The sequence below is a fragment of the Lagenorhynchus albirostris genome, chromosome X, assembly GCF_949774975.1.
Source record: "Lagenorhynchus albirostris chromosome X, mLagAlb1.1, whole genome shotgun sequence".
In the NCBI taxonomy this organism is placed as follows: domain Eukaryota; kingdom Metazoa; phylum Chordata; class Mammalia; order Artiodactyla; family Delphinidae; genus Lagenorhynchus; species Lagenorhynchus albirostris.
In genome coordinates, this window is record NC_083116.1 from 70,320,512 (window position 1) to 70,344,632 (window position 24,121).

A 24,121-nucleotide genomic window follows, 5' to 3' on the forward strand; every position below is an offset into this window, starting at 1 on the left:
GTTTAAAAAAATGACCTGCTAGGTTTGAAAAAGAACTAAATAGAATACCTAGAAATGAAAAATATAATAATTGTTATTAAAAACCTTGATGAAGTTTTATGCATCAGTTGATGAGAAATTAGGAAACTGGAAAATACATCTGAAAAAATCACACAAAATTCAAAAAAGAGGTACAAAGAGATGGAAAATATGAGTGCTTAAGAGATATGGAGGATAAAGCAAAAAGGCCCAATATTAATCTCTTTAGAATTCTGCAAAGAAATAATAGAAAAGGGGGAGAACCATTCAGATAAACCATAGCTGGAAAGTTTCCAGAATTTTGAAAAAACAAAAATCTGCAGGTTCGGGAAAACTAAGAAATTCCAGGCAAGATAAATAAAAAGAAATTAATATCTACATGCATCACAGTCAACTGCAGAACACCAGAGACAAAGATAAGATCTTAAAACAAGCTATAAGGAAAAGACTGATCACATACAAAAGAACAAGTAGACCAATAGGTGACTTCTCAACAGCAACATTGGAAGCCATATTAGAATATAATGTTGAAAGTGCTTCGAGAAAATAATTTTCATCTTAAAATTATATATACTGTGGCCCACTCACTGAGCCGCCACTGAGGACTCAGCAGCTTCCCCCTCGAGCCCCCTCGCTTCCTGACGCTCTGTCCCCCCCATCCGCCTTTTCCAGCCGCCACTTTCTGCAGGCCATTTCCACCAAGGAAAAGGAATCGTATCGTATGTCCGCTATCCAGAACCTCCACTCTTTCGACCCCTTTGCTGATGCAAGCAAGGGTGATGATCTGCTTCCTGCTTGCACTGAGGATTATATCCATATAAGAATTCAACAGAGAAACAGCAGGAAGACCCTTACTACTGTCCAAGGGATCACTGATGATTATGATAAAAAGAAATTAGTGAAGGCGTTTAAGAAGAAATTTGCCTGCAATGGTACTGTACTTGAGCATCCAGAATATGGAGAAGTAATTCAGCTACAGGGTGACCAGCGCTAGAACATATGCCAGTTCCTCGTAGACTGGACTGGCTAAGGACAATCAGCTGAAGGTTCATAGGTTTTAAATGCTTCTGGCTCACTGAAACTTACGTGAGGATTTCCTTGCAATGAGCAAAATTTTCCTTCTGTCCCTTGTCACAAATTTAAAAACCTCACAGCTTGTATAATGTAACCATTTGGGGTCTGCTTTTAACTTGGACTAGTGTAACTCCTTCATGCAATAAACTGAAAAGAGCCAAAAAAATTATATATACTGTGAAACTGTCTTCAGAGAATAAAGGCAACATAAAGGCATTTTAATATAAAAAAATTTAAAGCATTTACCACCAACATTTGTCACTGAGTAAGGAAAATTATCCAAAAAAGAAGTTCCGAGATACACAAAAGAACTTTAAGTAGAAAACAAAAGTTAAACATGTGGGTAATATTAGTAATTTATAATTTGTGGGATTAAAAGAAGACAAAAAACACAGAATTTAAAGGCTTCACAATAGCAACTCATGTTGTTGAGGATTAGAGTCAAAACATTTTAGGGGTCCCTTCAAGAAGAGGGTACATATGTTAATTAACTCTAGGTTTTATTGAATTAAGTAAGCATGTTAGAATTTCAAAGATAGCCACTAAAAGAAGAGAAAAAGAATGAATATCTTCCAAAGTAATAGAAGTGGAAAAGTGGAACAAGAAAAAATCAATTGATTCAAAAGAGGAAAAAACTCAGCAAAAATGGAACTCATGGAATAAAATAAGACAATATAAATAAATCCAAATATAAGTCTTTTTCTTAAAATACAGTTTTGGAAATTTAAAAACACTTTTAAATAACTCTTTAGGTCAAAGAAGAAATCTTAATGGAAATTAGAAAATGTTTAGAAATGAGCTTGTATGTTGCACCTAAAGTGGTGGTTACAGGGCTGTTTATAGCCTTAGGAGAGTATATTAAAAAGGAAGAGGGAGTTCTGTGGTGGCCAGGCTTTCACTGCCATGGCCGATGTTCGATCCCTGGTCAGGGAACTGAGATCCCACAAGCTGTTCAGTGCGGCCAAAAAAAAAAGGAAGAAAGGCTGAAAGTTAATGAGCTAAGCATTCAACTTAAGAAGTTAGATAATAAACAATAGAATAAATCCAAAGAAAGCAGAAGGAAGGAAATAATAGACACAAAAGCAAAAATTATTAAAATATAAAACAAAGTAGAGAAGATCACCAAAGCCAAGAATAGCAAGAGTCTATGGCATTTGAGCCATGACTCAATCCCTTATCACAACTCCCCCCACCCCACCTCTGCTTTGCAGAATCTCTACCCCAAACTCACTACTCTGGGCAGATGCAGCCAAGAGGATGGAGGTTCCTTCCCCCTGCAGTACCCAGTCTGGGGTTATGATCTCACCAAGGGAAGGTCAGGCTGCTGGAATTTTTCATCTCTCCCAGCTCCATGTTGCAGAAGCTCAAGTCCAAGCAGGCATGGTCAAGAAAACCAGATCTCTTTTCCTCCACCCAGCTCCCACTCTAACCTGGGCAAAACTTTTTGGCCAACCCAATATAAACCCTGAACTGTGATAGTAGCCTCCAAACCACAAAGATATCCAACAATAAAGGTTAAAAATCTAACTGACTTGGGAGGCTTAAGCACAACCTTGACAATAAATGGCTTGTGCCAACCCAGGAGTAACCCCTAGGTAGTCAAGCAAAGAAATTTAAAACAAGGGGAAAAAATCAGAGCAGGGACATCAAGCTTTATACTATAGAGAGGATAAACTTTATAATTTTCATTCAAGTTATCAAACAAATAACCAAGAAATTAAAAGCCACCAGCCTGGGGTGGGGTGGGGAATCAGTATCCCATAGTTCCTACCATATATTGTCTACAATGTTCAGATTTCAACAAAAAAATTATGAGAAAAGTAATTTTTTCCTGCCCCTCCTCCAAAAAACAGGAAAATATGACCCATACACAGAAGGGAAAAAAAAGAAAAGAAAAGAAAAGCAATAAAAATACTCTCTTTAAAGAGGCTCAAGTGGAGGATGTAGCAGACAGAGATTTCAAAACAATTGTTATAAGTATGCTCAAAGAACTAAAGGTTGCTTAAAAGAAGTAAAGGAATGTGTGATGGCAATGTCTCAATAAATATAAATTATCAATAAAGAAATCGAAATTAGGGCTTCCCTGGTGGCACAGTGGTTAAGAATCTGCCTGCCAATGCAGGGGACATGGGTTCAAGCCCTGGTCCAGGAAGATCCCACATACCACAGAGCAACTAAGCCCATGCGCCACAACTACTGACCCTGCGCTGTAGAACCCATGAGCCACAACTACTGAAGCCTGTGCACCTAGAGCCTGTGCTCTGCAACAAGAAAAGCCACCACAATGAGAAGCCCATGCACCACAACAAAGAGTGGCCCCTGCTCACTGCAGCTAGAGAAAGCCCACACACAGTAACAAAGACCCAATGCAGCCAAAAATAAAATAAATAAATTTATTTTTTTAAAAAAGGAAAGAAATGGAAATTATAAAAAAGAACCAAATGTATATTCTGGAGTTGAAAAGTATAGTAACAAATGAAAAATTTGCTAGAGGGGGCTCTACAGTAGATTTGAGTTGGCAGAAGAAAGAATCAGTCCACTTGAGGATATAACAATAGATATTATGCAATCTGAAGAACAGAGAGGAAAACTGAAGATGAACAGAGCCTCAGCGAAATGTGGGATATAAATAAGTGCATCAATATATGCATAATTGGAGTACTAAAAAGAGAGGAGAGCATTAAAAGGACAGAAAAAGATATTCAAAAAGATTGCTGAAAACTGTTCAAATTTCTTATTTTCTCCTTTTTTTTTTTTTCCTTATTTTGGCCACACTGCCTGCACGGCTCACAGGATCTTAGTTCCCTGACCAAGGATAAAACCTGGGCCCCAGCAGTGAAACTACAGAGTCCTAAACACTGGACCACCAGGGAATTCCAAAATTTCTCAAATTTGATAAAAAAAAACTTTACACACCCAAGAAACTCAATTAATTCTAAGTAAACCCAAAGAGATCATACCCAGTATCATCATAGTAAAATGTTGAAAAACAAAAAGAAAATCTTGAAAGCAGGAAGAGAAAAAAAACACATCACATACAGAGGAACCCCCATAAGATTAACAGCTGACTTCCCATCAGAAGCAATGGAGTCAAGAAGGATGATATAGTCAGACTACTGACAGTTAAAAAAAAAAACACCAAGAATCATATATCTGGCAAAAATGAAGGTGAATTAAAGACATTCGCAGATGGAAAAAAAAAACCAGAGAATTCATTGCTAGGATACCTTTCTTTTTTTTTGACTTAGTGTATTATTTATTTATTATTTTGGAGTATAATTGCTTTACAATGGTGCGTTAGTTTCTGCTTTATAACAAAGTGAATCAGTTATACATATACATATGTTCCCATATGTCTTCCCTCTTGCATCTCCCTCCCTCCCACCCTCCCTATCCCACCCCTCTAGGTGGTCATAAAGCACCGAGCTGATCTCCCTGTGCCATGCGGCTGCTTCCCACTAGCTATCTACCTTACGCTTGGTAGTGTATATATGTCCATGCCACTCTCACTTTGTCACAGCTTACCCTTCCCCCTCCCCATATCCTCAAGTCCATTCTCTAGTGAGGTGGATGGACCTAGAGCCTGTCATACAGAGTGAAGTAAGTCAGAAAGAGAAGAACAAATACTGTATGCTAACACATATGTATGGAATCTAAGGGGAAAAAAAGGTCATGAAGAACCATGGGGTAAGACGGGAATAGGGTACCTTTTATTATGTATATTTTTATTATTTTGGCTGTGTTGGGTCTTTGTTTCTGTGCGAGGGCTTTCTCTAGTTGTGGCAAGCGGGAGCCACTCTTCATCGCTGTGCACGGGCCTCTCACTATCGCGGCCTCTCTTGTTGAGGAGCACAGGCTCCAGATGTGCAGGCTCAGTAGTTGTGGCTCATGGTCCCAGTTGCTCCATGGCATGTAGGATCTTCCCAGACCAGGGTTCGAACCCGTGTCCCCTGCATTGGCAGGCAGATTCTCAACCACTGCGCCACCAGGGAAGCCCAGATACCTTTCTTAAAAGAAATACTAAGTGAGGTTCTTCAGGCTGGAAGCACGTGATGTCAGACAATAATTTGAATGCACATGAAAAACAAGGAATGCTTATGAAGGTAATTATGTGGGTAATTAGAAAAGGCAGTGTAATTGCATATTTCTTCCCCTTTCCCCTCTTGACTGATTTAAAAATCAATTACATAAAGAAATATGAATATGATTGTATTATTGGGACTATAATATATAGAAACATAACATATTTGACAATAACAGCACAACAGAAGGGAATGGGAAGAAAGCTGTACTGAAATAAGGAAATGACAATAATGGTAATTCCAATCCACAGAAAGAAATGGAAAGAACCAGAAGAGTAAGAATGTTAGTGAACACTATAAATATATATTTATTCTCTTCTCTCAGTCTTTATTTATTTATTTATTCATTTATTTATTTATTGTATTTTGGCTGCACTGTGAAGCATGAGGGATGGTTCCCTGACCAGGGATCAAATCTGGGCCTCTGCAGTGTAAGGGCCAAATCCTAACCACTAGGCCATCAGGGAACTCCTCTCAGCCTTTTTAAAAGACATAAAATTATATAAAGTAATAATTACAGCCATATATTGTTGGATTTATTACATATATAAATATATATGTATGTATGACAATGATATCAAAAAGGGGGAGGCAATGAAGCTATATAAAATGTCTGTATTTCACTAGAACTAAGTCAGTATAAATCTGAAGTAGATTCTAATAAGGTGTATATTATAAGCCCTAGAAAAACCACAATGAAAATAACTCAAAAATAAATAATTTTAAAATTCATTAAAGGAATTAAAATGTTACATGAGAAAATATCCACCTAATACTAAGTAAGATAACAAATATAGACATGTGACATATAGAAAACAAAAACCAAAATGGTGATGTAAATCCAAGCATATAAATAATAACAATAAATGTGACTGAATTAAACAATCCAATCAAAAGAAAGATATTATCAGACTGGATTTTAAAAAAAGACAAGGTCCAACAATATGCTGTCTACAGGAGGCACACTTTTCATCCAAAGGCACAAATAGGTTGAAAGTAAAAGGATCAAAAATGATATTCCATACAAACAACAACCCTAAAAAGCTGGAGTGGTTAAACTAATATCAAAATATAGACTTTATAGGGAATGCCCTGGCTGTCCAGTGGTTAGGACTCCATGCTTCCACTGCAGGGGGCATGGGTTCAATCCCTGGTCAAGGAACTAAGATCCCACATGCCACACGATGTGGCCAAAAAAAAAAAAAAAAGGAAAAAAAATAGAGACTTTATAACAAAAAAAAATTACTAGAGATGAATAGGGACATTTCATAATGATAGAAGGGTCAATCCATCAGGAAGATACAATTGTAAACGTATATGTACCTAACAACAGAGTCCCAAAATACATGAAACAATAATTGACAGACTGGACAGAGTGGAAGAGAGAAATAGACAAACAATAATAGTTTGAGAATTCAATGCCCACTTTCCATAATGGATAGAACAACTAGGCAGAAGATCAAGGGAATAGAAGACTTGACCTAAACTAGACCTGACATAGATCTATGAAACACTACACTGGAAAACAACAGGACAAACATTCTTCTCAAATGCACATGGAACAGTCTCCAGAATAGACCATAGGCTAGGCCATAGAGCGTAGAAGGAGTGAAATCATACAAAGTATGTTTTCTGACCACAATGAGATGAAAGTAAAAATCAATAACAGGGAAATTTGGGAAATTCACAAATATGTGGAAATTAAAAAGCACATTCCTAAAATGACCAGTGGGTCATAGAAAAAACCACAAGGGAGGGACTTCCCTGGTGGCGCAGTGGTTGAGAATCCATGTGCCAATTCAGGGGACACAGGTTCAATCCCTGGTCCAGGAAGATCTCACATGCTGCAGAGCAACTAAGCCCGTGTACCACAACTACTGAGCCTGTACTCTAGAGCCCATGAGCCACAACTACTGAGCCTGCGCACCACAACTACTGAAGCCCATGTGCCTAGAGCCTGTGCTCTGCAGCAAGAGAAGCCACCGCAATGAGAAGCCCGCGCACTACATCGAAGAGTAGCCCCCGCTCCCGCAACTAGAGGAAGCCCATGCACAGCAATGAAGACCCAACGCAGCCAAAAGGAAAATTTTATATTTAAAAAAAAACCACAAAGGAAAACAGAAAATAATTTGTGATGAAGGAAAATGAAGAAACAACATACCAAAATGTATGAGATGTAGCTAAAGCAGTGCTCAGAGGGAAATTTGTGGCTATAAACACCTATGTTAAAAAGAAAGATCTCAACTCAATACCCAACCTTTCATCTTATGAAATCTGAGAAAGAAGAGCTAACTAAATCCAGAGCAAGGATAAGGAAGGAAATAACAAAGATTAGAGAGGGAATACATGAAAAAGAAAAAATAGAAAATCAATGAAACCAAAACTTGTTTTTTGAAAATGTCAACAAAATTGACAAGCTTTTAGCTAAAATGACTAAGAAAAAAGAAGCAAGACTCAAATAACTTAAATCAGAAATGAAAGTGGAAGCATTACTACCAATTTTACAGAAATAAAAAGGATTATACTACAACTCAATAGCAAAAAAATAAAATCCAATTTAAAAATGGGCAGAGGATCTGAACAGACATTTTTTCAAAGAAGACATACAGATGGCCAACAGATACATGAAAAGTTGCCCAACATCACTAATCATCAGGGAAATGCAAATCAAAACAACAATGAGATAACACCTCACACCTGTTAGAATGGCTATTACCAAAACGACAAATGTTGGAGAGGATGTAGAGAAAGGGGAACACTTGTACACTGTTGGTTGGATTGTAAATTGATGCAGCCATTATGGAAAGCCATTATGGAGATTCCTCAAGAAATTAAAAATAGAGCTACCATATGATCCAACAATTCCACTTCTGGGTATTTACCCAAAAAAATGAAAACACTAATTCAGAAAGATATATACACCCCCATGTTCACTGCAGCATTATTTACAATAGCCAAGATATAGAAAAAACCCAAATGTTCATCAGTGGATGAAGATATGGTATATACAGTCATCCCTCAGTCTCCTTAGGAGATTGGTTCCAGGACACCCCACAGGTACAAAAATCCACGAATGCTCAAATCCCTTATATAAAAAGGCATAATATTTGCATATAACCTATGCACATCCTCCTGTATACTTTAAATCATTTTTAGATTACTTGTAATACCTAATACAGTGTCAATGCTATGTAAATAGTTGCTAGCATGCAGCAAATTCAAGTTTTGCTTTTTGGAACTTTATGGAATAAAAATATTTCTATTTTTGATCCATGGTTGGTTGAATCTGTGGATGTGGAACCCAGTGATACAGAGGGCTGACTGTGTATACAATGGAGTACTATTCCACCATAAAGAGCAGGAAATCTTGCCATTTTTGACACCCTGGACGGGCCTGGAGGGCATTGTGCTAAGTGAAATAAGTCATAGAAAGACAAATATCACATGATCTCATATGTGGAATCTAAAAAACAAAAACAAACAAAAAATAACCAAGCATAGATACAGAGAACAAATTGCTGCTTGCCAGAGGAGGGGGCTGGGGGATTGGCATAGATGAAATGGGTGAGGAGAGTGAAAAAGTACAAATTTCCAGTTATAAAATAAGTCATGAGGCTGTAAAGTATAGCATGATGACTATAATTAATAACACTGTATTGCATATTTGAAAGTTGCTAAGAAAGTAGGTCTTAAAAGTCCTCACTGCAGGAAAAAAATGTTGTAACTATGTTAAAAAAAAAGGGTTATAAGAGGAATACTATGAATAATTTTATGCCAGCAAATTATATAATGTAGATGAAATAGGAAAATTCCTATAAAGGTACAAACTGCCAAAACTTAAGATTCAAGAAGAAATAGAAAATCTGCATAGACCTGTATCAATTAAACAGATTGGATTAGTAATCAAAAACTTCCCACCAAAGAGAGGTCCAGGACCAGATGACTTCACTGGTAAATTCTACCAAATGTTTAAAGAAGAATCAAAAGCAATCCTTCCAAACTCTTCCAAAAAATAGAAAATAAGGGGACATTTCCTAACAATTTTATGAGGTCATAATTACTTCAGATTTCAAAACTTTTTACAAAGCGAAACTAATCAAAACAGTGTGGTATTGACATAAGGGTAGAGATATAGATCAATGGAATAGAATTGAGAGTCCAGAAATAAACCCTCATATTTATGGTCAATTGATTTTTGGCAAGGGTGCCAAGAAAATTCAGTGGGGGAAAGAATAGTCTTTTCAGAAATGGTTGTCTACATGCAAAAGAATGAAGTTGGGCCTCTACCTAACAACATGTATAAAAAACTTAAAACACATCAAAGATGTAAATGTAGTGCTGAAACTATAAAACTCATAGAAAACGTTGGTGTAAATCTTCATGACCTTGTATTAGGCAGTGGTTCCTTAGGTACAACACCAAGAACGTAAGCAACAAAAGGAAAAAAATAGATAAATTGGACTTCATCAAAATTAAATACATACATTGGAATTCATTGAAATTCCTTTCTGTTACTAGCAATATCTTCAAGTAAGTGGAAAGACAGCTCATAGAAGTAGAGAAAATATTTGCAAATCATATATCTGATATGGGACTTGTATCTAGAATATATAAAGAACTCTTACAACTCAATAATAAAAGACAAATAACAATTTAAAAATAGGCAGAGGATCTGAATAAACATTTCTCCAAAGAAGATATACAAATAACCAACAAGGACGTGAAAAGATGTCCAACAGTATTAGTCGTCATGGAAATGTAAATCAAAAACACAATGAGATAACAATTTCCCACTCACTAGGATGGCTAGAATCAAAATGACAGATAACAATAAGTGGTGACAAGATGTGGAGAAATGGAACCCTCACACACTACCTACTCGTGGGAATGTAAAATGGTACAGCTGTTTTGGAAGACAGGCGGGTAGTTCTTCAAAAGCTAAAACATAGAGTTACATTATGACTCAGCAATTCCACTCCTGTACACCCAATGAAAACATATGTCCACACAAAAACTTGGACACAAATGTTCATAGCATTGTTCATATTGGCCCAAAAAGTAGAGACAACCCAGATGTCCATCAACTGATCAATATATAAGTAAAATGTTGTATAGTCATACAATGGAATATTATTTGTCAATAAAGAGGAATGAAGTACCTGAAGACCACAAATTCTATGATTCCATTCATATGAAATGTCCAGAATAGGCAAATGTATAGAGACAAAAAGTAGATTAGTGGTTGCCTAGGGCAACATGAAGTGAGGGGATGGAGAATGACTGCTAATGAGTACTGTTTTCTTTTAGAGGGAACAAAAATATTATAAAAGTAGATTGTAGTGATGGTCACACCACTCATGAATACACTAAAATATATTGAATTATATACTATGAATAGTTAAATTGTATGGTATGTAGATTACATCTCAATAAAGCTGTTTCTTAAAGAGATAATGGTGGTTTGAACTAGTGTGGTATCAGTGTAGACTGTGCGGAGTGATAAGAATCTGTATATATTTTGAAGGTAGAGGAGGATTTTCTGACATATTGTGAGTGCTGTGAGAGAAAGCAAGGGCTCAAAGATTTTGCTCTGAGCAACTGGAATGATGGAGTGAGCAACTGAGAGAGAGACTGTGGGAAGCTCAGTTTCGGGTAATAAGAGTTCAGTTTGGACATGTTGAGTTGGAGATGTCAAGCAGGAGGAAGGAATATATATATTCCTTCCTTACACACACACACACACACACGCACACGCACACACACACACACACACACGCATGATAGCTCCAGAGAGTGAGTTGAACTAGCATTGCAAAATAGGGTGTTAGCATATGGATAGAATTTAAAACCATGAGAATGGATGTGATCACCAAGGGAGTGTGGATAGCTAGTGAAGAGAAGAGGTCTAAGGACTGGCCCCTGGAACAGTCCAACATTAAAATGTTGGGGAAATGAGGAAGAACCAGCAAAGAAGACTGAGAGGGAATAACCAGTGAGGTAAGAGGAAAATCAAAAGTGTGTGCTGTCCTGGAAGCCAAGTGAAGAAGTGTTTTGAGGAGGAGGGAGTGACCAACTATGTCATATGCTGCTGAGAAATCAAATGAGATGAGGACTGAGATGTGACCATTGGACTTAGTAGCTGTGTAGTCATGGGTGACCTTGCCAGGAACAATTTTGATGTAACTAAGTGAAAAAGTCTGATTGGAATACATTTAAGAGAGAATATAAGGAGATAAGTCATTTCTATAAACCAACAACAAGAATCAAAACTGCAATTTTTAAAAAAATACTGTAGCAATAAAAATATAAGGTATCTATGTAGAAAATCTAACAAAGGATGTGTCAGAGATCCTCTATGGAGAAAATTATAAAACTTTATTGAAATAGAGAGCCATGTTCTGTACAGGTAGGGCTAATCAATATTGTAAAGATATCCTTTTCCCTGAGTCAATCATAGTATAATTCCAATCAAAATCCCAATAGGGTTTTTCATGGAATGTGACAAGTTGGTTCTACAATTTATATGGGAGTGCAAAGAAAAGCCAAGGCATTCTTGAAGAACAAGGTAGAAAAACTTACTCTCTCAGATATTAAGATTTATCATACAGCTATAGTACTTAAGAGTGTAAGTAAAGAGGTTTGACAAATAGGCCAATGGAACAGAATAAAAAACTCAAAAATAGACTTATACCTGTTTGAAAATTTGATGTATGACAGGTAGCATTGCAGATCAGTGGGGGAAATGATTAGTTCTATAATAACTAGTGTTGGGAAAATTGGTTAGCCATAAAGAAGTAATAAAATTAGATTCTCATCTCACATCAAACACAAAAATCAATTCTGGGTATACTAAATACTTTAAACTTTTAGAAGAAAATATAATTCAGAGGTTCGCAACTGGTAGTACCTCCACCCAGGGAACATTTGAAAATGTATGGGAGTGTTTGGGATTGTTATAATGACAGGAATAGTGCTAAAGGCATTTGGTACCCAGGGTCCAGGGATGCTAAAGTGTCCTGCAATGTAAGAGCCAGCCCCACATAAAGAATAAGTGCCCTGCCCCAAATGCCAGTAAACTCTTGGTCACAAAGAAACATGATAGGAGAAATTTTCTGTGATATTGGGATAGGGGAGAATTTCTTTAAAGAAATACAAAAAGCACCAACCATAAAGGGAGAAAGTAATAAATTCAGTGACATTAAAATGAAGTGCCTCTTTTCACCAAAAAACCCCAGAAATTGAAAAGGCACAACGTGGAACACCATATTTAGTGCTCATATAACTGACAATGTCTTAGTATTTGAAATATACAACTTTCATATACCAATACATAAGAAAGAAAATCTGGAAGAAAAATGAGCAAAAGATATAAACAAGCCTTTCACAGAGGAGGATATCTGAATATCATGCCAAGAGACATGAAAAAGTGCTCAACCTCATTAGTAATCAGGGAAATGCAAAATAAAACCACAAGGAATTAACACAACATTGTAAGTCAACTATACTTCAATAAAAAAAAAACAAGGAATGACCAAAAAAGAACATCATGAAATTCCATTTTGATCCACCAGATTGCAAAAAATGATGTAAGTTAAATAATCCTAAGTGTTAGTGAGGATGTGGAGCCGTTAGTGAGGATGTGGAACACTTACACTTCTGGTGGGAGTGTGTATTGAAAGACCTATACATTTGGGTTTGGCATTATCTAACAAATTTGAACATGTGTGTACTTTACAACTGACTGATTCCACTCCTAGAAACAGACCTTAGAGAAACTTGGGCAAGTGTACTGTAAAGAAAGTTTATAGCAATGTTTAGAATAGGAAAAAAAAAACTAGAAACAACAGATGTTCATCAACAGTAGTGTGTCTCTCTTGTAGTAGACTTAACGGTGAAATACTAGGCAGCAATGAAAAGGAATAAAACACCACTGCAGATAACCATGGGAGAGGTTCTCAGGCACGATTCTGAGTAAAAACAAATTACAAAAAAAATTTAGCATGATACCAATATTTACAGTTTGAAAGCAAGCAAAACTAAAGAGTTTGTTGCTTAGGGATAGCCGTATATGTAGGAAGACGATGAAGAAATGCAAGGGAGTGACTTAAGTTCATGATCGTGGGTACCTCTGGGAGAAAGGCAGGGTGATGGGCTGCAGAGGAGCCTGCAGGGAGCCGCAGTGGCGCTGGTAATGTTCTGTTAAGGCAGATGGTGGGCTCACAGGTGTTGATTCTATTATTATGCTTCATGATTTATATATTAAGTATATTTCAGGTAGAAATTACATACAAGTATGATTTACATATATTAAGCATTTTGTGTATATATCAATTGCATCATTTCTTTAAATGAAGGCTGGAGAAGGAGGGGATTCTCCCGCTCCTTCTGAAACTTTCAGGCTACAAGCGGCAGAAGAGAAAAAAACTCTTTTAAGCAGTTGCCTCTGTTCACAGCAGCAGTGTTGCCTTTGGGGGCACAGTGCTCCCCGGTCTCCTCGTCCTGCGGGCCTTGGAACCAAAGGTAGGCTGCAAATGGCAGAATGGCCCTTTCCCAGCTGGGTCAGGAGTACAGGAATAAGCACTCCCTCTCTCATAATTAAGGCTGTGCTCAGTCACCGGGCCTGCCAACATTGTCATGGGATAGCAATTGAAACAGCCAGGAGGAAAACACACAGACTTTGCCAAGGCAGATACATTTGAGGGTCTCTGAAGGTGGGGGTGGGAGAGCAGACAGGAAACATGGAGCCAGTAGAGAGAGGTCAGGCTGCTTTCAATGGCTCGTGTGACCCTGGGCAATTCACTTCCCTTCTCCAGGCTCCAGTTCCTCCCCAGTCTTCTTCGGGGTTTAACTGGAACATACTTTATAAAGTTGCTTCCAGCCCGAACACCCAAGGATTCCAATTCTAAGGCCACTTGAGGGGAAAACGTTTGCACATTTACACTCCTAGTCTCCAGATTGGTGAATAATTAAGCTTCTCTCTATTGATCAGAGCTGCTGACAGTAGTGCTGAGTTGGCTGTCTGATAGTGTGGAAAAACAAACCCACGTGCAGCTACAAATGGCCATTCTGGAGTAAGAAACTCCCATTTACACAATTAGCCTTGAGAATATAAATAGAAGTAGAAGCAAAACTGTCCCCAAGCCTGTGCAAGCCTGTCCTCCCTCCTCCAGACTGCCTTTGACAACAGAGGTTTCTGTCTCTTCGTTCACAGCCTTCCTTTGGCGTTCTTCCCCACATGCATGTTTTGAGGGGGGAAAAAACTCCCGTCTTTGTCTTTGTCAAGTTTTCCCCACTTAACCTCCCTTACCTCTACATTTTTCCTCGTTTTAAACCAACCACCATCTCTACCAGAAGAGACTTGTATGAGTAAAATGAGCTTTGTCATTTGGAGGTTGGACTAAGGGTTAAATTAAAGAGACAGCTGTCTATACAACTGGCTAGAATGAGGGGAGGGCTCGGCCGCATTTGTGCCAGCTGCTTCTTACTTTTATTCCTTCCTGCTGTTTGTCTCCCTTCCACCCCTCTGGCCAGGGCTGCTGAGCAGCAAGCCTCCCCGAGCTACTGGGAAGTTTCAAGTAGTGAGCTGGGGCTAAGGGGACCTAACGTCCTCCTGTCATAACTTCCCCTAGACAAAAGATGTTTAGGTCTCAAACTTGGAACTGAAAAGGAAATTGAAAATGTACAAGCCACTTTTCCATCCCTTGTAGATAATCACCTTCCCCTCCTTCAAAATCTTCTAGGCTTGTTTAAAGCCATCTTTTGCTCTTAGCGCTTTTTTCTTTCCCTTGAACTGTAGTTTTTTTGTTTTGTTTTTCTTAGCAGCACTTTTGAGGAACTGCTTTTCTAAAGGAAAGAGAGACTATGTGTTACTCTGGGTGAGTCACTGTTCTTTAGTCAATGCTGGTGAGAATCTCAAAGATTAACGAAGATTGCCAAGGGTGGCTGCAGTCCAGCACCCAAACGCTCACATAATTTGCCCCTCTTTCCATTTTAGGGTGAAAATAATCATGGACAAGAGGGGGAGGGGATTTATGTGAATAAATAAGATACTGTTTTACAGCCAAGGCAACATTTCAGATTCTCAGCTGGCAGAAGAATTCTTGAGGCTGATCTGCAGTAAAAGCATGAGCAAACTGCTAAATGGAATGCAAAGAGAACCCTGGGCTTAATCTCCGTTCCAGTCAGTCTACAGAGGAGTCTCAGAGCAGTACTATTCCTGGAAGGCAAAGTGCTTACCCACACACTGCCCCACCCCCAGCGTGAGAAATCTAGGGCCTCCAGGACTGTGCCAGCACCCTGGCTCTTATTTCTGCAGTCCAGTTGCTTTGGTGAAATAGGAGTGTACACTGCCTCTCCATGAAAGGGCCACTCTGAAAGCGATTTATAAACTGTAAAGTACCAGGGGACGTCAGGTGGCCCTGTCACTCACCCATTCTCTTGTATACTGCACTCCTTCAGTTGTCTTTTCTCATTATTGGACAAAAACCACAGAATTTTGTGGTGAGAGGTCAGGCCCTGCATATAATCAATCATGCGCAAGTCCCAAGGCATAGAAGCATAAATAGGCCTTAATTCTGGATTTCCTAGTCTACACATGGAGAGCATTTGCCAGCCAGCAACCTCACAAAGACGTCATAGAATGGTCAAGGAATGACCCTAAGAAAGCTTTTGGTGGGGAGATAGCTTTAAAGCTTCTTGAAGGAAAAACTCTCAATTTCAAGATGCTATTATTCTTCCTGCATTGAAGTAAAAGCCCTGGTGTTCGTATAGCCTTTTATTCCAATGTCAAATATCTGATGACTCCTCACAACTTTGCTTTGAGGTGGAGAGAAGGCAGTCGTGCCGTGGTCGCTGTCTCCAGTGGGAGGCTCTGCCTACAGTGACCAGATGGTAAGATCAAAGAGCCAAGGCCCATCCACTTCATGGACTGGTGACTCCTTGGACTGTATTAAAGGACTTCCATCTCTGGCTAGAACCTCACCCAGACTCTATATTTAGTAAACAAAGGAACTTGAAATTTGTAATAAAATTAAATTAAAAAACAAGAACTTTATCATTCCATTCACCCATCTGCCCATTGTTTATTTTGAGTGTGTACTTAACAGCACTTTCCAGAACAGAGTAATCCCTATGTAGAGACAAAGATGGCTCTAATACCAGGGCAGTGGTGTGTGTGGGGGGGAGGAAGGTTGCATTCCTTCCCTCCCCATGCTCCTTTTCCCAGAGCCCATCCAGCTGACAGGTGCCAGAAGGGAAGAAATGTTAGCAAATGTTAGTTTCCAGCCCCAAAGAAGCTGTCACAAAAAGGAGACAGAACAAGGCAGCCTATAAAATCCTTCAACTGAGGGATGTAGCGAGACCTATCTAATTACACAAGATTAGAAACGGTTTAACTTGTTGAGAATGTGCTACATGTGAAATGAAATAAAATGACACCTCTGGCACCCTGTAATGATACTGTGTTGGGAGGAAAGCACAAAGGGTTTGTTCACGCTATATCAGTAACACCAGTTTTTCTCATCCAACATTTTCGACACATCTGGTTTTCATATGGTGGTCTAAGTGAAGTAAGTTAACTTTTCACCCACTGTTCTGGCCCTCCTTTTCTTTCTTCACTGTACACTTCCATTTGTGTTGGCATTGTCCGTCTCTCACCCATCCCTCCCCAAGCTAACAGACGTGGAAGAGGATTATGCTGAGAAACTTGGCTTATCTCTGGGCTTTTGATTATTTTACTGTTCAAACAGTGCTAACACAGATTTGAAAGCAAGACTGGTCTTTGTTCCAGCTAAATACAACAGAGTTTAGCTTTGGCCTTCTACTTAATATGTTCAACTACCCATGCTGAATAAGAACTCCCTAAGTAATCAATGAGTCACAAAACCTCCTGATTTTCAAAATTAGGGAAAGATGATCTCAATTTTTTTTTTTTTTTTGGCCATGCCGTGTGGCATACAGTATCTTAGTTCCCTGACCAGGGGTGGAAACCGTGCCCCCTGCAGTGGAAGCACAGAGTCCTAACCACTGGACCGCCAGGGAAGTCCCCTCAGTTACTCTTAACTAGAATGCTCAGAAAATGTGGAGTTGGCCTAACTGGTTTCTAGGTAACACAGGAGTGATTGACCATTTTGTGCCTGTATTGACCAAAAAATATATATATATAGTATTGATATTTGGTGATTATATACTAAAGGTCTACAAGATAGGTGTATTTCCAATGAAAGTAGCATTTGCAAACTATAAAGTGAGTTTCCTTCTACACAACCGTCATCAGAAACAGAAAAAGGGTTTTATTCCCCAACAACCAGAGAAAAATTAGTAGGATTTTGCAAATGGCTATGATTAAAAGCCAAAGTTTAGACATTTTTAGTGCTTTGATACAAAAAAGGTTAATAATGTTGACTCGGTTTTTGTGGTTTTTTACCTTCTTTAGATTTGTGCCTCACAGGACTTTGTAAACAGCAAAATTTGTAACTCTAAGCTGACAGGGATTGTCTACTGTGATTATAAGGTACAATTTAAGCTGTGTGAGATCTCGACTCTTTAAGGACCTTTTCCTGTGTTCTGAATTTTCTCTGGACTGCAGATTGTAATTAGAAGGAGAGGGGCATGAATGATCTACAGGTCTTCTAAGAGGTGCAAAATCTTTCAGGTGGCTTCTGATGAATTTTTCCTCTGTCTGAAAGCAATCCAGCAGGGAACTTCTGTAGCAAATGCCTTAACCCCAAGAAGTAACTAATAATGGACCATTTCATGCCCTCTGGCAAGCCAGTGGGGGTGATGGTTTGGGGCACATGTACCATTCAGTGACTGGAACATCACAAGGATGTCTGTCTGTGAAGGGCTTGTGCCTGCTATGTGGCGCCATAAAGGGGCTAGCAAGAATTGCTGTCTATAGCCTTGACCTAAGAGAAGCACCATTTGTACCACATTCAATGTCAGCAAACCTTCATTAAGCACATACTATGTGCAAAGCCTTGTTAGGTTTCTGTAACACTCTCTGTAATGTGTTACTAGATTTATTTTCCAAAGTGGTCAGGGAATTTCATCAATCATTTACTGACTACTATATGCAGGCGTTGTGCTGGGGATACCAAGATGAATCAGAGGTGTTCCCTGACTTATGGAGCTCAGAGTACAGTGTGAGAAAGAAAAAATTACAATGGAGTATGAGAGTAGAAGTTCTATGCAAAGAGCTTTGTGAGTGTAGAGAAAGGAATGATTCTCTCAGGAGGACATCAGAAGGGCTCACCAAGGAGATGATATTTCAGTTGATATCCTGAAGGATGGGTAGGATTTCACCAGGCAGACAGGAGAGGGGGAAAGAGAATTCCAAGCAGAGGGAACAGCATGTGCAAAAGCTTGTTAAAGCACATTAGACAGTTCTTTTTATCATCACTTGAGAGGGCAAATGTAAGTTGTACTGATGTTGAGCTTGGATTTTTTTTCTCATGATTACATTGCCATTTTTAAATACAGGACATGATATTTTAAGGTAATGACAAGAAAAGACCTGATAGATTTGAAAGTTCTCCTTATTAAGCTGTGATGCTTATGTAGTATCTTGCACATAGCAGGCCCTCAATAAATGCTTACTGAATGATAAATCCCATATCTCTTTCCATTTATAAATTGCTACTCTATCAAGAATCAGCTTACAGAGCAAAACTTCTGCCTGTGACTTAGGAATGGATGTTCATAGTTCTGCTCTCTGTCACCTCAGCCTCCTCTACCCTTGAGAAGTATGTCTCTGCAACTGAACCTTAATTGTGTTGGTGAGTGGTAGGGAAAACTGCCCTTGCTTTGAAACCTCAGTAACACAGATTTCTACTTGGAGGGCCTCTATCTAATTGAAATCCCTCCAAAATGCCTTTTGAATGGGGCAGTGCTCGTGTTGATGACATAGGGGATTGCTATACTAGAAACAGTAGTGATAATAGCTAATATGGACAGGTACACCTCACATTTTAAATTTTATAATAGAACCTAAACATGATTGATCAAACAATTTATATGGCAGTAATAAAGATGTGACTTGTCTGCACTGAACAGCCTTGACAGCGTAACGTGGTACTGTCTATTCTTTTTTGCTTAAGAAAGAGAAGATAAATTTTTATTATTTTTATAAATTATGCAATACGGGCTTCCCTGGTGGCGCAGTGGTTGAGAGTCTGCCTGCTGATGCTGGGGACACGGGTTTGTGCCCTGGTGCAGGAAGATCCCACATGCTGCGGAGCGGCTGGGCCCGTGAGCCATGGCCACTGAGCCTGCGCATCCAGAGCCTGTGCTCCGCAACGGGAGAGGCCACAACAGTGAGAGGCCCGCATACCGCAAAAAATAAATAAATAAATTTAAAAAAGCAATAATCTTTAGGATAGCAATAAATTTTTGCCTTGAAAATCACCAGGGAATAGATGACAGAGAATGTAGTTAGATATAAACCATTTGCAAATTATATGCAAGTACACTTGTAACCCTTTTATTGGGTGTCTGGATCCAGTCTTTGGGAAAATTCCCACCAGGGAATCTTGTTTCATTGTGAATCTAAAATGTATGAGAAAAATACTTCAGTTCCAAGCCTTAGCAGCCATGTGACTGGCTCTTTCAGGCCTAATCTCTATAGCTACACCTTTCTAGAAACCACAATACCAGGCCACAGAATGTACTCTCTTTCAGCCCCTCCATTGCACTAGGTAAATACTTTCCACAAATAGTCATTGAGTGCTTCCTAGAGCCAGGCACAGTGCTGGGTTCTAATAATACAGAAGTAAATAAGACAACCACATCCCTGCCCCCATGGCGCCCTAAGGCTAGTGAAATGGCTCGTATCCTCTTTTGGGTCATAGTCCTTTTGAAAATCTGATTCCAACTGGCCTTACTACATTACTTAAATATTAAGGTGGCAGCTTCCTGTTTTCCCAAAGAAAAGCAAAAACTTTTGTCCCTGTTGAATGGAGTCATGAAATCCAGTGTAGGAGGTTATTCTTTCTAGACGTTAACCTTTATCCTCTTTTGGAGCCTGTAGTATGGTAGAAAGAATGTGGGATTTTGAGCCAGTTTGGGATTCTGATCCTCTAACTAGCAGTGGGACCTGGGTAATTTACCCAGTGTCTCAGAAGCTCAGTTTTCTCATACGCACTATGCAATGTGATTGTGAAGACTGAAGGAGTCCATGTGTATGAAGCACCTCACACAAGGTTGGTGCTCCAATCCATGTTAGTAAGTGAGAAAACTAGATTTTGAACCCAAGTTTTTCTGACTCAGAAACCTAGTCTCTCCACTTCCTTACAAAGGGTCTGAAAATACTGGCTTATATTTAAGTCTCACCAAAACTCCATAAGGGAAGGAAGAAATACCACAGCTGAAGAAGCAAATGGATAGAAAGGAAGAAATATGCTAATTTGTTTAGAGACACTTAGGACATCTGTGACAAAGCTGACACTAATTCCAGAGTCTCAGTGTCCTTTTCTAGCTATGAACACTCAGCATCTCTCCTTGTGCAGTTGTATCCTTCTATAGGGATTTTTTGACTACCACCATGTGCCCAACGTGGTTGTAGGTGCTTCTGGTGATTTAAAAGACATGATCTATGACTTATAGGAAGTTATAGCCTAGTGGGGAGGCAGAAGCTATACCCAACAAACAATTAGAGAAAAATTGCTTAAGATGGCATATAAATAAGGACCAGTACTATAGCCAATATTAAATGTATCAGTCAGCTTGGATTGCCATAACAAAATACCATAGACTGGGTAGCTTAAATAACAGAAATTATTTTCTCACAGTCTAGAGGCTAGAAGTCCAAGATCAAGATGCCAGCATGGTAGGTTTCTGATGAGTGCTCTCTTCCTGGTTCATAGATGGCTGCCTTCTCTCTGTGTCCTCACATGGGAGGGAGAGAGAGTAAGCTCGCTGGTGTCTCTTCTTATAAGGGGACTAATCCCATCATGAGGGCTCCACCTTCATGACTTCATATAAACATAATTATCTGCCAAAGACTCCATCTCCAAGTACAGTCACACAAGGGGATTAGGACGTCAACATATGAATTTGGGAGGGACCCAGTTCAGTCTATAGCACTAAGTGTTATAACCATGAGGGCATGACTTCTCTTTGTTTAATTAAAATTTTTACTAACACTACTAACATTTCAAAATGTTAATGCATAGTGTAGTCATTAAGGCTTTTTTTTAAACAAGGTGTATCCTAGTCACTGTAGTGTCACTGCTATGGTTTGTACCCATAGCAACTCCTGCCTGTACTATTGCAATAGTCTCATTCACTCATTCATTCATTCAACAAGTAGCATGCTTACTCTGTGCTACACACTCGGGAATCCAGTGCTTAAGAAGCTTGGTGTGAATCCTGCCTTTAGGTGCTTATATTTCAGCCACGGGGACAACATTTAAAACTCACTTACGAAATTAATTATTTAAATCCAACTGAGATGAGTGCTACCAAGTAGAAGTAGAGGAAGTTGAGAGCATATGACATGAAAAGGTTCTCTAATCTTGGGAAGCATCAGATTCACTGCAATGAGATTAAAGCTGAGCTCTGAAGACCAAGTAGAGGCAACAAGGCAAGATCTTGGAAGAAGAGCTTTCCTGGCAGAGGAAACACCATGTGTGAAGGCCCTAGGAGAGAATAGAGCAGTGCTTCTTTGAAGAACTGACTGAGAGGCAGTAAGGCCAGAGCTGGGAAGTCCAGGGAGAGTAGGTGAAGTTGGAGAGATAATCATGGAACTGGTTATTATAGGACCTTGTAGGCCATGGCAAAGACTTAAGACTTAAGAGCACCAAGTAATGGGCAGCTGTTGAAGTGTCTTAAGCAAGGGAAAACCAAGATGTGCACATGTATGTATTAGTCTTCTCTGGCTGCTATAACAAAATCCCACAGACTGGGTAACTTAAACAATAGAAATTTATTTTCTCACAGTTCTGGAGGCTAGTTGTCCCAGATCAAAGTCCAGCAGGGTCAGTTCCTGGAAAGAACTTTCTTCCTGGCTTGCAGACAGCCACTTTCTTGCTGTGTCCACACATTGCCTTTCCTCAGTACATGCACAAAGAGGGGAAAGGAACAGGGAGAGGGAGAAGGAAAGAGAGGAAAAGAGAGGGGGAATGCGGGAGGGAGAGAGAGAATGGGATCAAGCTCTGATGTCTCTTCTTATAAGGGCACTAATCCTATGGGATCAGGGCCTTACCCCTATAAACTTAATTATTTCCTTATTCTACATATTGTCACATTGAAGGTTAAGGGTTCAAAACATGTTGAATTTAGCCTGTAGCAGTGTGTTATGTGTGTGTGTTTCATATCAGTTTTATTTTGAATTTTTGAATTTTATTTTCTTTATTTTTTTTATATAGCAGGTTCTTATTAGTTATCTATTTTATACATATTAGTGTATATATGTCAATCCTAATCTCCCAATTCATCCCACCACCACCACCACCCCCCTGCCACATTCCCCCCTTGGTGACCACATGTTTGTTCTCTACATCTGTATCTCTATTTCTGCCCTGCAAACTGGTTCATCTGTACTATTTTTCTAGGTTCCATAAATATGCGTTAACATATGATATTTGTTTTTCTCTTTCTGACTTACTTCACTCTGTATGACAGTCTCTAGATCCATCCACGTCTCTACAAATGACCCAATTTCATTCCTTTTTATGGCTGAGTAATATTCCATTGTATATATGTACCACATCTACTTTATCCATTCATCTGTCGATGAGCATTTAGGTTGCTTCCATGACCTGGCTATTATAAATAGTGCCGCAATGAACATTGGGGTGCATGTGTCTTTTTGAATTATGGTTTTCTCTGGGTATATGCCCAGTAATGGGATTGCTGGGTCATATGGTAATTTTATTTTTAGTTTTTTAAGGAACCTCCATACTGTTCTCTATAGTGGCTGTATCAATTTACATTCCCAACAACAGTGCAGGAGGGTTCCTTTTCTCCACACCCTCTCCAGCATTTGTTGTTTGTAGATTTTCTGATGATGCCCATTCCAACTGGTGTGAGGTGATACCTCATTGTAGTTTTGATTTGCATTTCTCTAAGAATTAGTGATGTTGAGCAGCTTTTCATGTGCTTCTTAGCCATCTGTATATCTTCTGTGGAAAAATGTCTATTTAGGTCTTCTGCCCATTTTTTTATTGGGTTGTTTGTTTTTTTAATATTGAGCTGCATGACCTGTTTATATATTTTGGAGATTAATCCTTTGTCCGTTGATTCATTTGCAAATATTTTCTGCCATTCTGAGGGTTGTCCTTTCATCTTGTTTGTAGTTTCCTTTGCTTTGCAAAAGCTTTCAAGTTTCATTAGGCCCCATTTGTTTATTTTTGCTTTTATTTCCATTACTCTAGGAGGTGAATCAAAAAAGATCTTGCTGTGATTTACATCAGAGTGTTCTTCCTATGTTTTCCTCTAAGAGTTTTATAGTGTCCAGTCTTACATTTAACTCTCTAATCCATTTTGAGTTTATTTTTGTGTATGGTGTTAGGGAGTGTTCTAATTTCATTCTTTTACATGTAGCTGTCCAGTTTTCCCAGCACCACTTCTTGAAGAGGCTGTCTTTTCTCCATTGTGTATCCTTGCCTCCTTTGTTGTAGATTAGTTGACCATAGGTGTGGGTTTATCTCTGGGATTTCCATCCTGTTCCATTGATCTATATTTCTGTTTTTGTGCCAGTACGATATTGTCTCGATTACTGTAGCTTTGTAGTATATTCTGAAGTCAGGGAGTCTGATTCCTTCAGCTCCATTTGTTTCCCTCAAGACTGCTTTGGCTATTCGGGGTCTTTTGTGTCTCCATACAAATTTTAAGATTTTTTTGTTTTAGTTCTGTAAAAAATGCCACTGGTAATTTGATAGGGATTGCATTGAATCTGTAGATTGCTTTGGGTGGTATAGTCATTTTCACAATATCCATTCTTCCAGTCC

General features: G+C 38.9%; 2 protein-coding genes across 6 annotated transcripts in view; both read left to right on the forward strand.

Moving 5' to 3' along the window:
- Positions 1–24,121, forward strand: part of HDAC8 (histone deacetylase 8) — a 243,585-nt gene that overhangs the window by 156,224 nt on the left and 63,240 nt on the right. Inside the window, exon 10 of one of the 5 annotated variants that reach the window (XM_060137596.1) lies at positions 15,997–16,121. The exons of the other annotated variants lie outside the window; for them this stretch is intronic. Within the exon in view, the coding sequence (XP_059993579.1) occupies positions 15,997–16,068 (72 nt within the window). The 3' untranslated portion in view covers positions 16,069–16,121. Of the gene's footprint in view, positions 1–15,996; positions 16,122–24,121 lie in introns of those variants that run through there. 5 annotated transcript variants of the gene reach the window in all.
- LOC132513634 (eukaryotic translation initiation factor 1-like) lies at positions 676–1,252 on the forward strand. The gene is given in 2 exon segments (XM_060138139.1): positions 676–1,035; positions 1,037–1,252. Coding segments are annotated over 2 exon segments (339 nt in total). The 5' UTR covers positions 676–739; the 3' UTR covers positions 1,080–1,252.